The sequence below is a fragment of the Colletotrichum scovillei genome (genome assembly GCF_011075155.1).
Source record: "Colletotrichum scovillei strain TJNH1 chromosome Unknown Contig00012, whole genome shotgun sequence".
Taxonomy (NCBI): Eukaryota; Fungi; Ascomycota; class Sordariomycetes; order Glomerellales; family Glomerellaceae; genus Colletotrichum; species Colletotrichum scovillei.
Window position 1 is genome coordinate 1167165 of NW_023336270.1, and position 14264 is coordinate 1181428.

The 14264-nt window shown below is 50.7% G+C and overlaps 5 protein-coding genes across 5 annotated transcripts; 1 reads left to right on the forward strand and 4 right to left on the reverse strand.

The window, feature by feature from the left end:
- Positions 1 to 45: 45 nt before the first annotated feature.
- Positions 46 to 6917, reverse strand: HER10_EVM0003363 (uncharacterized protein; the record flags this gene model as incomplete). The annotated part of the gene is made up of 9 exons (XM_035473043.1): positions 46 to 1482; positions 1529 to 1776; positions 2336 to 3050; positions 3100 to 3154; positions 3485 to 3933; positions 4067 to 5561; positions 5617 to 6168; positions 6231 to 6255; positions 6326 to 6917. The coding sequence occupies 9 exons, from the start codon at positions 6915 to 6917 to the stop codon at positions 46 to 48; spliced, it is 5568 nt and encodes a 1855-aa protein (XP_035326116.1).
- A 701-nt stretch (positions 6918 to 7618) lies between these two features.
- On the forward strand, positions 7619 to 9311 carry HER10_EVM0010518 (HET-s domain protein; the record flags this gene model as incomplete). The annotated part of the gene is made up of 1 exon (XM_035479975.1): positions 7619 to 9311. The coding sequence occupies exon 1, from the start codon at positions 7725 to 7727 to the stop codon at positions 9309 to 9311; it is 1587 nt and encodes a 528-aa protein (XP_035326326.1). The 5' UTR covers positions 7619 to 7724.
- Positions 9312 to 10241: 930 nt separating this feature from the next.
- HER10_EVM0005521 (uncharacterized protein) lies at positions 10242 to 10925 on the reverse strand (the record flags this gene model as incomplete). The annotated part of the gene is made up of 2 exons (XM_035475135.1): positions 10242 to 10748; positions 10919 to 10925. The coding sequence occupies 2 exons, from the start codon at positions 10923 to 10925 to the stop codon at positions 10381 to 10383; spliced, it is 375 nt and encodes a 124-aa protein (XP_035326181.1). The 3' UTR covers positions 10242 to 10380.
- Positions 10926 to 11982: 1057 nt separating this feature from the next.
- On the reverse strand, positions 11983 to 12480 carry HER10_EVM0000966 (uncharacterized protein; the record flags this gene model as incomplete). Its single annotated transcript, XM_035470730.1, has 1 exon — positions 11983 to 12480. The coding sequence occupies one exon, from the start codon at positions 12478 to 12480 to the stop codon at positions 11983 to 11985; it is 498 nt and encodes a 165-aa protein (XP_035326036.1).
- Positions 12481 to 13371: 891 nt separating this feature from the next.
- HER10_EVM0010740 (uncharacterized protein) lies at positions 13372 to 14199 on the reverse strand (the record flags this gene model as incomplete). The annotated part of the gene is made up of 1 exon (XM_035480191.1): positions 13372 to 14199. The coding sequence occupies one exon, from the start codon at positions 14197 to 14199 to the stop codon at positions 13372 to 13374; it is 828 nt and encodes a 275-aa protein (XP_035326332.1).
- Positions 14200 to 14264: the final 65 nt, after the last annotated feature.

A 14264-nucleotide genomic window follows, 5' to 3' on the forward strand; every position in this document is an offset into this window, starting at 1 on the left:
TTCGAAGATTTAATATTTCTTCAATCTATTTCAATCTACTCTACTTCAAAATCCCATTCTTCCGATACCGCGCGCAAGTGCATCAATCTCTGCCGCATATCTCACGCCTTCGGCCGAAGAGTGATTCCGGCCGCCGACCGGAGCGTTGCATTCTGGGCACACCGTCTGCTGCATCGCCATGCCACATTCGCCAATGGTGAAGGGATGCCCGTTGCGGCATGTGTACCAGTGTCCTGTTCCCGAGAACTCCTTGCTCATGGCCGCGTAGACGGCTCGCATCTCGTCGGTGGAGACTTCGCTGTAGAAGACTTCGTCGTGGAGCATGCGCCTCGCGGTTTCGATTTCGGAGGCCAGCGTCGCTGCGGATGGATTTGCTTTGATGATCTTCTCAGCTTCTAAAAGGTGGTCCTCGCCGAGCTTGATCATACTTTCTTTCGTGGATGAGCTTTCTACATGCGATGCCTCTGTTGCGTCAGTCGTCGGCTTAGCATCGTCAGGTGGTGCAAAGTAACAGAACATGGCGAGGCAGATATGGCCTTCGACTTCCAGCCGGGAATAATTTCTCGTTCGCGCATTCTCAATCAGTTTCTTGCAGTCCGTAATGTACGGCATGGGCTCAATGCTGGCGGATTTAGCACCATTATTGTCGTTGTCGGTCGCGTTGCGGCACAGACTAATATAATCAGAGACCAGAAGGAGATCACACCGTAGCGAGAGCTTCATGGCGTCCAGCATTCCACCCATTTGAATTGCCGACTCGTCGAATGAGTACTCGCTGGTTTGCCGCCGCTTGTTGACGTGCCAGACCAGGTGTGCCACGCGCTGATATGGGTGCTCCTCTTTTCTCACTGACCCGAAGAAATCGGTGATTTGATATCGTAGCGTCTTGAGTACCGCGTGCCTGGTGTTTCCCGTGAGCTTGAAGAGTTGGGTCATTTGTTCCTGCCGAGATCCTCTGAGAGAAAATGCCGATTGAGCCGTCGGAAACCCCAATTGTGCTGTAGGAAAGCTGAATTTGCTCTTTTCCATCTTCTGCAAGTTGTCTTGCGCAGCGAAGAACGCCTCTGTCAACTTTCGTTTGACGTTGTGGGCCCAGCTGATGAGCTTCCTCGTTGGCTCATCAAGAAGACCACGTCGAACGATTCTCCCATATCTGGAGATGTTTCTCAAAGGCCCTCGGCAGTCGGGGCACACCTTGATATCAGTCACCGAAAATGGGTGAGACCCCGATTTGACGGCCGTCGGCACTCCTTCAGGCGAGACATCGTAAAGATCCCGGAGCCCCATCTGTCCGTCCATCGTCGTGTAAGTGTAAAAGTGGCCACAGTCCGGGAAGATGCAGGGATCCTCGTCCAGGTCCACTGAACCGTAATCATCCATGAGAATGAGATCGACCACCCTGTTCTTGATGACATCCGCGGCGCATGTCTGGCAATACTTCTCGGCTGGACAACGTTCACCGCAGACAGAGGGGCCTTGGCACTGTCAATACGTTCTCACAAGCTTGGCCAGAAGGAAAATGACTTACATTGACGTCCGCACTTAAGGACCTCGGCACACCGCTTGGCGCAGGGAATCCAATCACAAGGAGGGCAAACCTCATCTCCATGGCAAGCTGCTCGACAAGAGTGGCTACAGGATGTGTAGGATCTGCCACAGGTCTGTCGACAAGCTCTGCGATCCTCCTCGACAACCTTACCATCTTTTCTAATGCGACATACCGAGCATAGCGACTTACATGCGTGGCCGCAAGGCCGTTGAAAGCCACACTCGGTCCTGCAAAGAAAGCTGTCTCTGGTAACGTCTACATGGTAGGACACCTTGACAGGGTGAGCGCATCCCAGCACCACTTTGTCGACTTGCGCGACACACTTGACCACAGATGGGTCTTGAGCTTTCCAACAAGCCACCGTGTCAAGAGTGCGACCGCAGGGAAGCTTCAGGCCAACGCCTCGCAGCACCTCTGTGCAAAGCTTAGACCAAAGCTCCCCACAGCATCGGTGGCATGGGCGGTCACAGTTTCATTCCGGCCTAGCACAGTTCTCGAGACAATTGATGGCGTTATGGAGATGATCGGAGTGGCAAGGGCCAGTACAGGCGTGACCGCATGCCAGCCGACGGTCACACCGGGGTTTGTATCCACCGTCCAGACAGAATCGAAGGGGATCCTCCGGCTGTGGAACATCCTCTAAATCTTAGCTCATTACTCAGCCTATTCAGTTTACTTGTTCTGCATCCTAGTAATTCCTCAACCTAGTGCTGTTTGCAAGTTTGGTGATATGTGTGAACAGTTTGGACGGCGCTTCTATTCATCTCAGAGCTCTCATAATCTAACCTTTTACCGCAAGTCCGCCCATCTTCAACATCATGAGATCCATCCCAAGCATCAGCCCATAATCGTACGGCGTTTTCTTATGGATGTCCTTTACATTCATATCCGCACCATAGCGCAGGAGGATCTCAGTTGCTTCTATGTTGCCTTGCTGTGCAGCAAGGTGTAGCGGCGTCCAACCTGACTGCTGAAGTGTCGAATCGGGTTCCTCACAGACTTCCAGCGCTTTCTCTAGGTATTCACTGCTAACCCTGCCGTTGTTCGGTTTGCCACTGCTAGGTTGGTGTAAGACAGCGAGGACATGAATCGAATACTGGCATCTGTAGGACTTGAAAGACTTTTTTGCGCCGTCAGCGAAAATGGCCTCAAGCTGTTGTACGGTGAGATGCCGGTGCTGTTTGAACAGCGGATCGTCGATCGCTATCTTGGCATCTAAATGCCCAGCAACGCATGCAACCGCACCGAGCAAGTAGTCGTCACCATGGCAAGTCAAAAGGTCATGGACTGACTCGATTTCCTCAACAACTACTGGCGGTAGCTCTCCGATCCGTTTGCTGGCGACTAGTTCTTTGTGTGCGAGTTCCATGATGCTGAGGCTGGTCAATCTCTTGCTTGGGATTGAATTACCGCATTTTGACATGAAACTATCAAAGGATTTGTTGCTGGGGTTCACCAAGTCGTCTTTAGCCTTATGAATGTGTCGGATAGTCGCTTTCCTCTTCAATCAGCCAGTGACCTCGCATTTGAGTGATCGCCGCTGTTCTCACCTTGAAGACTGTACATATCCCCCTTTCTAGACCAAGCATTTCCTTGGATAACTTCCTGTCTCACGCATTAGCGTCGAATACAGTAGCTTTCAGTGCAAACTACGGATTCCGAGGCCAAACCCAAATTTGTGTAGTTCTTTAAATCTTGTAGCATCTACACTCACCTCAGGTCTGAAAGCACTGGTCCCAATGTATCGCGTTTGGTTTTGTATAGAGTCATACCGCCCAGCTGGCGTAGCTATGCCGAGATCGCACAGCTTGAACACGTACTTCCCATCTGGGGTTTTTTTTCTTACAACTAGCTAGTGTCAGCTTTTTGAGCCAGCGCAGTGGTTATGCTGGTGACTTGCCATTTTCCGGTTTGACGTCTCGGTGTATGACGTACTCCCAGTCACACTCAAACACAGCCTTAAGCTGTCCCGACTCGTGTTGCATTGATAACCCATAGTGAAGATAGGCAAGAGCTGAACTCAGCTGCCAGATCAAACCCCAAAGCTGAACTCCGTTCAATGGCGGGGCCATGAGTTGGGGAGTTTCTGATGAGTCCAGAAAGCCGTATGTTCTGTCAGTTTCGTCTTTGGCGTCGTCTGGTTTGAGAGGCAGTCCATATATACTCCGGAGATCACCGGAGTCGCAATACTCCAGATATAAGTTAAACGTGTTGCGTTCCGGATCGATATCGGAGTCTAAATATAGGACTATGTGTGGGTGCCAAAGGGTATACAAGATTTGCCCCTCCGATAATGAATACTTCTGTATCGTTTTGCTATGTTCAGTCTCAGAGCCTCTCATGATCAAATCGGTAGTTGATTTGAAAGCTTTCCGGAATACCATCTGGAGCAAAGATAGTTCAGCCTCAGATAACCGTGATTAAAACTTGAGCCATGAATGGTGAAATAGAATCATCATCAAGACTTCACTCAATACCATTCTATCAGAATGTAGCAAGAAAACTAGGTAAACTCACCATTTTTCGATCCTTGGAGTTTCTGAGCACCTCGCAAGTTGCTTGTGCACCCTTCCTTGTACTGCGAGTTATCTCGGGGTCAAGTTCGTAGCATGACCAGTCCGTGTCTCGAGGGATATCTTTCCAGATAGAGAACTCCGCCAAGTTCACTGTCAAAGGTCTCGAGGCGTTTTTAGAACTACTGGTTGCCCCCAGATTTTCAAGGAGCTGGGCTATGGCGTCATGGCCCTTTCGCTTTGCCTCGTCTAACGAAGTATGTCCTAATAGATCGGCGATGTTGAGATTGAGTCGATTGTGGCCGAGGCTCAGTATTTCCTTGACTAGCTGAAGGTCTCCCCCCTTAGCTGCACAATGAAGAGCTGTCATGCCAAAAGCATCTTGCAAGTTTGGATCTGCTCCATTCAGCATCAGGAAGCGCACAACAGGAGTATGTTTTCCCCAACAAGCCAAATACAATGCTGTTCTTCGCTGTAGATCAGCGACGTCAATGTTGATGCCACCATATTCGTGCAGAATCTTGACAACTGACAAATGTCCTTCTTTTGCCGCAAGATGGAGTGCCGTCCAGCATCGGAGACTGGTAGTCCATCTAAGTGCCGTTAAAGAATCCTCGCTCCTTTTGAGTTTCGATAAAATGGTCGTAATCACCCTATCGTAGCCTTTCCAGGATGCCCAGTGAATTGCTGTCCAGTGGCCATCTGTTTTCGAGCATATGTCAGAGAGATCGGTATCCAGTAACTCTTCTACAACTTGGTGGAGTCCGAAAGCAGAAGCCAGATGTATGCCAGTCATTCGTTGGTATGCCTCATCGTAATGCTCCATGTTGTTTTCGCATGACCCCAAGATGAGACAAGCTGCTTCCATCGGAAACCCTGCTTCGAGGAAAGCCATGATCTCGTCTTTGAGAGTCTTATCGCAGCACTTTCGCGCATGATGACCCCAATTAACAGCGGCATATCTTAGAAAAGGGTACTCCGCCAATCTCTCTTGGATTTCATCTACTTCTCTCAATGATTTCTTTGCGAATGGTTTCTGTCGGAGGTAGTTGAGACATCTTCGTGCAATCAATAAGTCTGGCGTTGTAGCCAGGGAAGGTATTTCCAGTTGTGTAGGTAACCATTTATGCAGGTAGTCTTTCAACGAGTTGTGAATCAAGACGACAGAACCATCGTACTCCTCCTCCACTAGAGGGCGGGCAACGTCCACAAATTGCTTCAAACTGAGTCCGCCGTTCGTGTTTTCGCGGGCACGAGCTGTATTGATTCCCAAGGCTGCCTCTAACTCGTCGCGTTTGAGTCTCGTGTTGGAATAAGTTAACCATGTCAGGATTTGCAGCATCATCTCATAGCTATCTCCAACCTTGTGGGTGATGCGGTCAAGAATTGTAGTGTAAAACTCCCCCAGTTGCAATTGGGCGATTGATATCACTTTCTTCCATTCGCTGTGTATGCTTTGGGGATCCAACACTCCCAATGCGAGCTGAGCCCATAGAAAGCTTTACTCTGTCAGTTGGATGAAGTTTCGAATGCAGGTTGTAAGAAATACCGTACCTCCCGGATGCCCTCGAGACGATGTTGCTAACCAGTTTGTTCTCTTGTTCAGTAGTGAGCAATAAGGACAAGTTCATCTTCGAGAGCTCTCTAGACACGAAAGTCGAAATTTCATCGAGTCTTGGCCTTATCTCCAGTTTGAAAGCGTCTTCGAACAATGGCTCTGACACCAGCTGCTCTCTTGATGTTAGAAGAACATTTGGTGGGTTTCTGCGCATCCTGCCCATCCTCATCTGGAGATCGTGGACCAACTCCTTTGTGTGGCCTGGGAATTCGTCGATAGCGTCGAAGAGTAGGAATGCCCTAGGTGCTTGCTGCATGAGATGTCCCAATATTGCGGTGGCATCTGCATAGTCAGAGCGGTTACCCTTCCCACGAGAATACCACTCCTTGAGCTTGTTATCTATCGTTGGTTTGTGCAAGGCAACAATGAATTGCTTGATCAAAGAGCAAACAATGTCGACAGGCTCAAGGTCTTGTACTCCAAAATAGATGTAGCCGACGAAATTAGGTGCGCGGAATTTATCGCCCAGAAAGTTAACAGTGACGGAACTAAACAGAAAGGAAAGGAAATCAGCCACATTTCAAGTCCTTCCCTCTGGTTGGCAACGTACAACTGCAGAGTTTTTCCCGAGCCAGCTGACATCTGTTAGTTAGGAGGAAACTCGAAGTCTGGCTGGTTGCAGTCTATCAGCTAAGGAAGATTTACCTGGCCCAGTGTACCATAATGCCTTCCCTGGAGTTCGCACCCAAGACTTGAATCTCACGTCGTCCACAACATCGTGACCAATATTTCCGACCACGTGATTCTCGTACAGTCTTTTGTGTACGCCAGAGAATTCGGGTGCCGCGAGCCACTGGAGAAAGTCATGCGTGGAGATTGCCTGTAGTTCCAATATTGCCGGCGACTGAGCCAATCGTTGAAGTTCATGGCGATTGTTGAGTAATGCATCAGCTGCCCTGGTCAATTTTTCTTTCTCGAGTCTTAAAACGCGCAACTTCGTACGCCTCGCCAGCCGTGTTTGTAGGTCTGGTGCAGGTAATGCCTCCAGCAAGCGGGTTGTTGTGGCTCCTAGCTTGCTCAGGAAGAGACTGAATTCCGTCGAACGGCTGAGATTCGGCACTGATTCTCCTACCTGGGCCAGGAGGTCTCTTGTTTGTTGGACGTCCCGTCTCAAGTCCTGCAAAGTGTCAGGAGCATTGCTGATAGACTTTAGCAGCTCGTCGATTCTGGAATATGCCGTATTGGCAGCACTCAAAACAGATAGGGCGCCCGCAACGACGCCGATGGCCTCTGCCATGATGGGCTTAGGCCGCAGAATTCACCAACACTCTGGGGTTTTGGCCACAGAGGCAACCACATCTGACTGGGAATTATAAAGCAAAATGGGGATCGAAGGGGACTTTTCAAGCAGAGAACAATATTCGAGCCTACTGTCTCCAGTGCAATACCGAGGAAGAACCGTCTCGGTTACGGACGCCTTTCATCGACCCCGCATTAAATGATTACCAACTAGATAAGCAAGAAGAGTTGGCGGCCACATACTTTGCGTGTGTCGTTCACTGACGAATGACTTACAATGTGCAAGGATGTGAGTAAGATGTAGCTGCATGCTATGGTACACTTCCACCAATGGCCGCAGAGTGCGCGTCTCTCAGATGACCGACAGTCTCGAGCTCGTTCATATGCAGGTAAGAATGGCCTGATGAGACGCCAAACCTATCATAATTTGCCAATGCCATTTAACGCCGAGAAGAACCTCCTTCTGCACATTATGTCAACACAAACGTAGCTTCACGGTGTGGTGAGGCGCATGCCCAGCCATCACTCAGCCAGTAGTGTTTAGACACATTTCTATTGTCTGTCCTGTAGTCCCGGTGCGCCCGTGGGCGTTCATCTTCATGCACCATGTTGGGACCGGTATCACTTCCTTTGGGAGCTTAATATGTCTGGGCGCATGATGTGTCGGGGTCCCATTGCCCAGGCTTGCCAGAGACCCGTGTGATTTTTCAGCTCGGCTGCTTGAGTTGCAATACAAATACCGTGTACCAACGTTAATGTTAATGATACGCAGAAACATTGCCCGCGTAGCTAAGATTCTCTCAAAATGGCAACTGGCATCGAAATTGCTGGTATTCTACTTGCTTCAGCAGGAGCAGCACATCAACTTTTCGACTGCGGCCGAAAGATTTACCGACGCATCAAAGATGAGAAGAAACTCAACCGACTCCTGTCCGAGCTAAAGATGTTCGAAGTCGACGACCAGCGCCAGATGCTGAACAACTACGTCGAATCAGTGCAACCTGTGCTCCGCACCCAACTGATCAAGAAAGAGGACAAAGATAGGCTCCTACGAAGGTGGGAGCGGATCAAGCAGCATTTGATTCGCATAGATGAACTCATCGACATCATGATCATGAACTCGTCACTTTTAGACACCATCACTAGGCGCCAGGCCAAAAATGAGCTGCGAGAATTGGGAAACACAGGGGTCTTAACAGTGCTTCTCGCACAATTCCGAGATGATGCGTCACTTCTTGAAAAACTGGCTTCCAAAGACCAATCGACATTCCTGTCAGGTAGGGACTTCATCTATATCGATGACACTCCCAAAAAGGCGCTGGGGAAAGATACGATGTTGCGGAAAGGGAGATGGGTAGCGGCCGGCAGCAACAACTCCAATCGAACAGGGTGGTTCCTGGTAGAGTCAAAGCTACTCAAGAGCGATTACGAGAAGCAAATTGTGAAAGAGGATGTGGCGACGCTCGCAAATCGTCTCGAGAGGGCACAGAAGAATCGTGGAATTTTCAAGCTCGTCGGATTCCGCGAGGAAAAGAATCCTCAAATGGCGGGGTTTGAGTTGATCTTTGACGGCGAATTTGACGGCAAGGTGCCTGTTAGCCTTTCTGCTTACATGCAGACTCATTCCACGAAGCCAAGTCTCAACTTCCGCATCGATCTGTGCTGTCAACTTGCCACTGCTGTTCTCGAAACGCAATCTCTCCGTCTTGTTCACAAGAATATTCGTCCAGACAACATCCTGGTCATGGAAAACATCTCTTCCCCGCTTGCCAAACTGGAGGAGTCGATCCCAATGATCAATCTTTCTGGTTGGCAATATGCTCGTCACGTCGACGAGGGCTACATTACCACATTGGGGAACGCAATGGATTTGGAACGGAAGATTTATCAACATCCGGAGCGCCAGATCCGCACTTCCGAGCGTGACTACTCCATGGCTCATGACATTTACAGCCTAGGTGTTTGCATGATCGAGATACTGTGCTGGAAGAGTCTGCTTCAAACAAGAGAAGACGATGCGAAGACAGTTGCAGTCTCAGATGACTTTGTGAATGCATTCAAGGCCTTAGGATTTTCGCCTCATGCGAATGATGTTCAGGACGACTGGACCAAGTTTCCGAGACAGAACAAGGCAGTCTTGCAGGAGTTGAACGCAACTTGCGTCCCAGTTGAGTCGGGAACGAAAATGGCACAGATCATACATGGGTTTCTGACTTCTTTGGATCGAAAAGTTCAAGAGGATGAGGAAAATGATAGTGAAGAAGAAGAACAAGAAGAAGAAGACAGCATAGGTGTGTATGCTCTGAACGGAGAGGAAGAGCGGAGGACGCAGGCCATAGAGTTCATGGATACGAGCTTGAAGGACTTGCAAAGCTTTCTTCAAGTCGTCTGATGTGCGAGCAGACCAATATCTAAAGTGTGCTAAGGTTCACGCACAGTGCTTGTCTCTGTGGCACTCGCGCTCATGTGTCTTGATTTCCCGCAGGGTGGGTATCGGCTGGTTTTGTGTTCTTTCCCCAGCTTAGTTGAACAGTCGAATCGCAATAGCCAAATGCTGTTCAACAATTCTTTCGTGGCCAATATTTTATAGCGAAACAAATCTAAGAATCGTCGACACACCGTCTCTTTTCGTCATGTTTGAACCCACAGAGTCTTCCAGTCGCATCTGCTTTCCACACATCGTTTCCCACACATAAGGTAAGGGACAGTGAAATACCGACTCAAGATCACACATAATCTTGATTCTCCGGAGCTTATTGTGGTTCGCCCGTAAAAGCTCGTTTTCCAGTCCATATCAAGCGCGTCGCCCTTAACCATATACGAATTCATACCAGACCCTAACGCCTTCATGGCCCCGACCTTAGTCTATTATCATATCGACATAGACCGCGTGCCACGTCTCTGCAGTCAGGTCGTTTTCTAAGGATACGCGCGACGAACTAGTATAGAACTGCTATCTCTGGACTGGGAGCACAATTAACATTTTATCGCTACCGTTTTTCCACACTTGGAGCCGCCGCCGCTGCCGCCTCCCGCACTCTACTCAATAAATTAGTAGGCGCGCGGGGTCAGTCCGTACCTGATGTGATCACTCATGTCTGTAGCATCAAGGAGCCGCGAGCTGAAGGCGGCTAACAGGCCGAAAGGGTCCCTGTCTACGCTTATGTTGCCGAAGAAGGCCTAGCAGTCTAGGTCAGTAGCTGACGGAGCTTGACTTGACGGAAAGCACGTTGCTGAAGAGGCTGGTGCAGTTGAGCAGGAATACGCCGGCTGCCTCGCTCTTGTCGAGGGGTTTGTTGAAGGCAGAGATGGCGTGTGAGTTGGCTATGATGTAGTTATTGAATGAGGGTGCTGGGCCGTCAACTTGCCGGTTGAATACTGTAAGGCGCTGAGCCCCTCACAAGGGATGTTTTCAACTATGCTCGGCGCAAGACTCGGAACAGGGGCGAAATTCGCGATTCTCAGAGAAGAGCTTTGGCCTCGGGCGTTCTAGCTGAAGTGGCTCCCTCAATGACATCTCTGACCAGCGGCAGCCGACCGTCAGAGGCCATCTCCTTGACGACCTCTTGCGCCAGGCTCACATCTTGCTCCACCAGACTGATAGCAGTGCGGAAGAAGTTGGACGTAGTATCGTCCCAGAGAAGCGACACCTGTCTCGGCTGAGGTCTAAGTCGTTTCCACTGGAACAGCCGCTCACGCTCTGGGTTACGCGCTCGGCTCGAGGCAGTGGCGGTTCGGCCATCGATTCGCCCTGCATTTGCTGGTGGGTTGTCGGTAGATCTGTTGCTAGTTCGCCACTGGCCTTGTTCTTCACAATCGGGTTTGCTGCCTGGATCGTGAGAGAATTTGCACCTTGAGCCAAAGCCACAGGTTCCAGTCCTCAGGTAATAGGAGCATGGACCATTTGTAGACGAAGTCGCTCCCGGGCGTTTTCTAGCGCACGATAGACGTCAGCTTCGAGATGACGACTTATAGATCGAGGCGGTTGTCATGACTTACCTGCCATTTTTCCACATCTTTAGGCGCTTGGTAGAGAGATTACTGTCGAGATATTTGGCTATGATTGGTATCAAGCATTCGCTCCAGAGTATCCAAGGGCTGAAGTGATCCGGAAAGACAGGTCGGCAGAGGGGGCATAATCGGGTGCGAGAGAAGCCTCGTCCCTATGAGGGACCGACTCTAGACATGGTTCAGCCAGCTTCTGCGTGGCCTCATTCATCAATTTGAGAAAGCCGTGGATGGCATTTCCAGCAGAAGGAAGGGCCATGCAGCAGTTTCAAGAAGGCTCTCTGCGTAAGGGCCTAGGCACCAACCGAACAGAGGCTAGAAAATTGATTGGTCATGTCGGACGTATGATGCTGGGGCTCTCGTGGTTCTTGTCCGTCGCAGGGCTTACGGGTCGTCGTTGGACGAGCTTTGCATCGCGTGTTGATAGGAGAGTGGTAATGGTGTTGTGGGCACCCTGCAGCGAAGATGCGGGAGGCCGTCAACGCCAAAGTATGCGGCTGCTCCCGCGACGAATAGGAGAGCGATGCGGGACGGGGTCTAAGACAACCGTCAAAGGTAAACGACATGCCAGGGAGAAGTCAGCCCAACGGCCTCTTGATTGGCCTCGGGTGCCGTCATGTCGCGGACCAACGTTGTGCTGCAGCCGTCTCTGGCTGCCTGGCAGATTTTGGGGCTGAGAGGGTCGGAGAATTGGCCGCCAGGTGACTGAGGTGCTGGGATGTTGAATGAAAAAGTTGAAAAACGCCGCGATGGAACTTGTCTGGATGATTGAGAGAAAGCGTCGCAATACAAGCTGGGTTTGTAGTCGTCAAAGGTAAGGTGAAGTGAGGTGGGTGAGGTGAGGTTCGAGTCGCAGGGACGTGCCGTGCGGGGCCCGACAAGGAACACCTGCATTGTTCTATAGTGCTTTCCAAATTCGACGACAGCTAGGTACCCTAGAAGACCACCTGCCGTGTTTCGTTCGACCTTGACCACGATTATGTCAACAGAGTCCTCAGTGCAACATCCAAATCAGACAAGCTTAAACACGCACCAGACACCACAATTGTCTTTCGTTATCCCTCAGGCCGAGTGCAGGGCTCGGGGCACAAAGTGGCAGGATGTCCCTCGTCAGCCCAATGCTGGAGGTTCTTGCATGTGCAAACAACGTACGTCCACTTGGGATTGCGACCTTTGTCCAGGATCGGAACCTCAAACTCAAACACGTCCCCGTCCTTCGCCCTCGCCTTACCGCCTTTCGCATCGCCATTTCTGCCTGGGATTCTTTCTACGGGGCATTTCTTGCCAGGGCTCATCCTTTCGAGGTGGCCAGTGACGCGGAGCACGCTCGGAATGATCAGCACGCTGCACCGCCAACGCTTCGGCCCCGGCGGTGCTCCCGGCTCGCCACAGTTGCCGCTGACACCTTGCGCAAACGAGTACGTGACGGTCTCTGACACGGTCCAGGTTCCGCCCATGGTGATTAAATCAGTGACCTTGATACCAAAGGTCGAGCCTTTGGTCCATGAGGTACCGATCGAATATGTTTGACTGACGCTGATTGCTGTAGCCATGTTAGCCCCCGTAGACCTGGCTGGAGTGAGGCCGGCGCGCTTACTGACACCGCCTCCTACCGAAAGGCCAATCTGCCAACGTTTTCCTGAGACTTCTGTCATGTTATCGACTATTGGACAAAAGACATTGTAGACAATCCCCGGATAAGGGATGATGATCTGGGGGGCTGCCAGGCCTGTGGATGAGAGGAGGGCAGAGGCGATGAAAAACCACATAAGACTTGTCATGATGGTACGATGAGCACGGAAAGGACGATGAGCAATGGATAGATACTTGACAGCTGCCTAGAGTATTTAGGGTTACTTATGTATAAGCTCCAAGAGTCCGCTGCCAAGTGCCAATCAACAATTCAGTACGAAGAAACACCTGGTCACAGTGATCAGTCTTGAGCTTCACAATGTGGTGCTTCTTGTGTGTTCAGGTCGCATTTCGTAAAGTTAATGGTACCGAGCAAGCTTTGCACCTTACAGAAAACCCTCGTCACTGGGGACACTTCTTCAGCTGAATTTGACAATATATTGTCCCATAACTCACAGCGTCTGCGGTCAAGGAAGCCCACTTTCGGCTTTGATAGTCGACCTCTACGGTCGCCCTTTTCGGCCGGCGCCACCATACAACCTGCCTACAATTCTGATATTGCATCGACCTTCTTGATCAAAATTTATACACTCATTTGAGTGTCACATTCTCGTGCGAAATACCCCCGTCAGAAGGGCTCTATAACACCAGCGTAAAGTTTTGCTTGCACCATCTTCAAAATCACGGATAAATCGTGTAAGGCTCAGAGGCATGCCATAAGACAGATGTATTTACTCCGGAAAGGAGCAGCTAAAGAAGCAGGAGCGGCAAAAGCGAGAACTGAGAACACATCTATATCAAGCTCTGAGGATTCAAGTCAGTACGAAGTCATCCATTGAAAAAAGCCTTGAAGACGCCGACTTACACACTTGTATGCTACCCACAACAGGGCCCTGCTGCTGGTACGCCAAGAAAGCCACCTGTATCCCCTTCCAGCCATCGAGGCAGAGCCAGATGTACGTGAGCTCGGAGCCGTTAGCGGACTCGTGGTCCATCTCGTTTCGCTGCTGACCCGGGAGTCGAAGCAAGTCGGCAGCTTCAGTGGCCACTGCAGCCTCAGCAGCGAGGGAGGACAGTAACGCCTTGAGAGTCCAGTATACCACGAGATCCGCGTTCGCGCGTCCGACACGTCGGAGCTCGGCGATATCCCACTGGCTGGTAACTTCCTGCTTGGCGTGGACGAGTTCGCGGTCGGGAAGCCAGTCGAACTTGATTTGGTAGTTTCCCGGGAAGTCGGATCCCTTGGCATCACAGAATTTGAAGGAGATATCTGGCCAAGTCGCTAAACTCTTCACCTCAAGCTTGACCTTCAAGAAGACGGGCTGTCCGGCGCGGCGCTGCTTGGGCACGACATCGGGACGTTTTGGATTACGCTTGTGCGCGAGCGGTGCATCCTGGGTCAGGGTTCCGATGTGAACGGTACTGGCGGCGATGCGTCTCTTGGGTGCCTTGCCAGGATGGGGCACCTTTTTGTTGGTGTTCCAATAGTCAAAGACGCGACCCCAAATCTTGGCTCTGATCTCCGAGGCATCGACGTCGCGCATTCGGTTGCAGGTCGCGAGGTTCTTGATCCACTTCTCCGGGATCTTCTTCTGTTCGTCTGTGAGGTCGGACTCTTCCTTCAGGGGTTTAATCGCCATGGCTGGATATGATGCAGTGCTGTTATTGAGGTTAGCTTTTCGCACGGGAGACTCGTAGTTGTTCA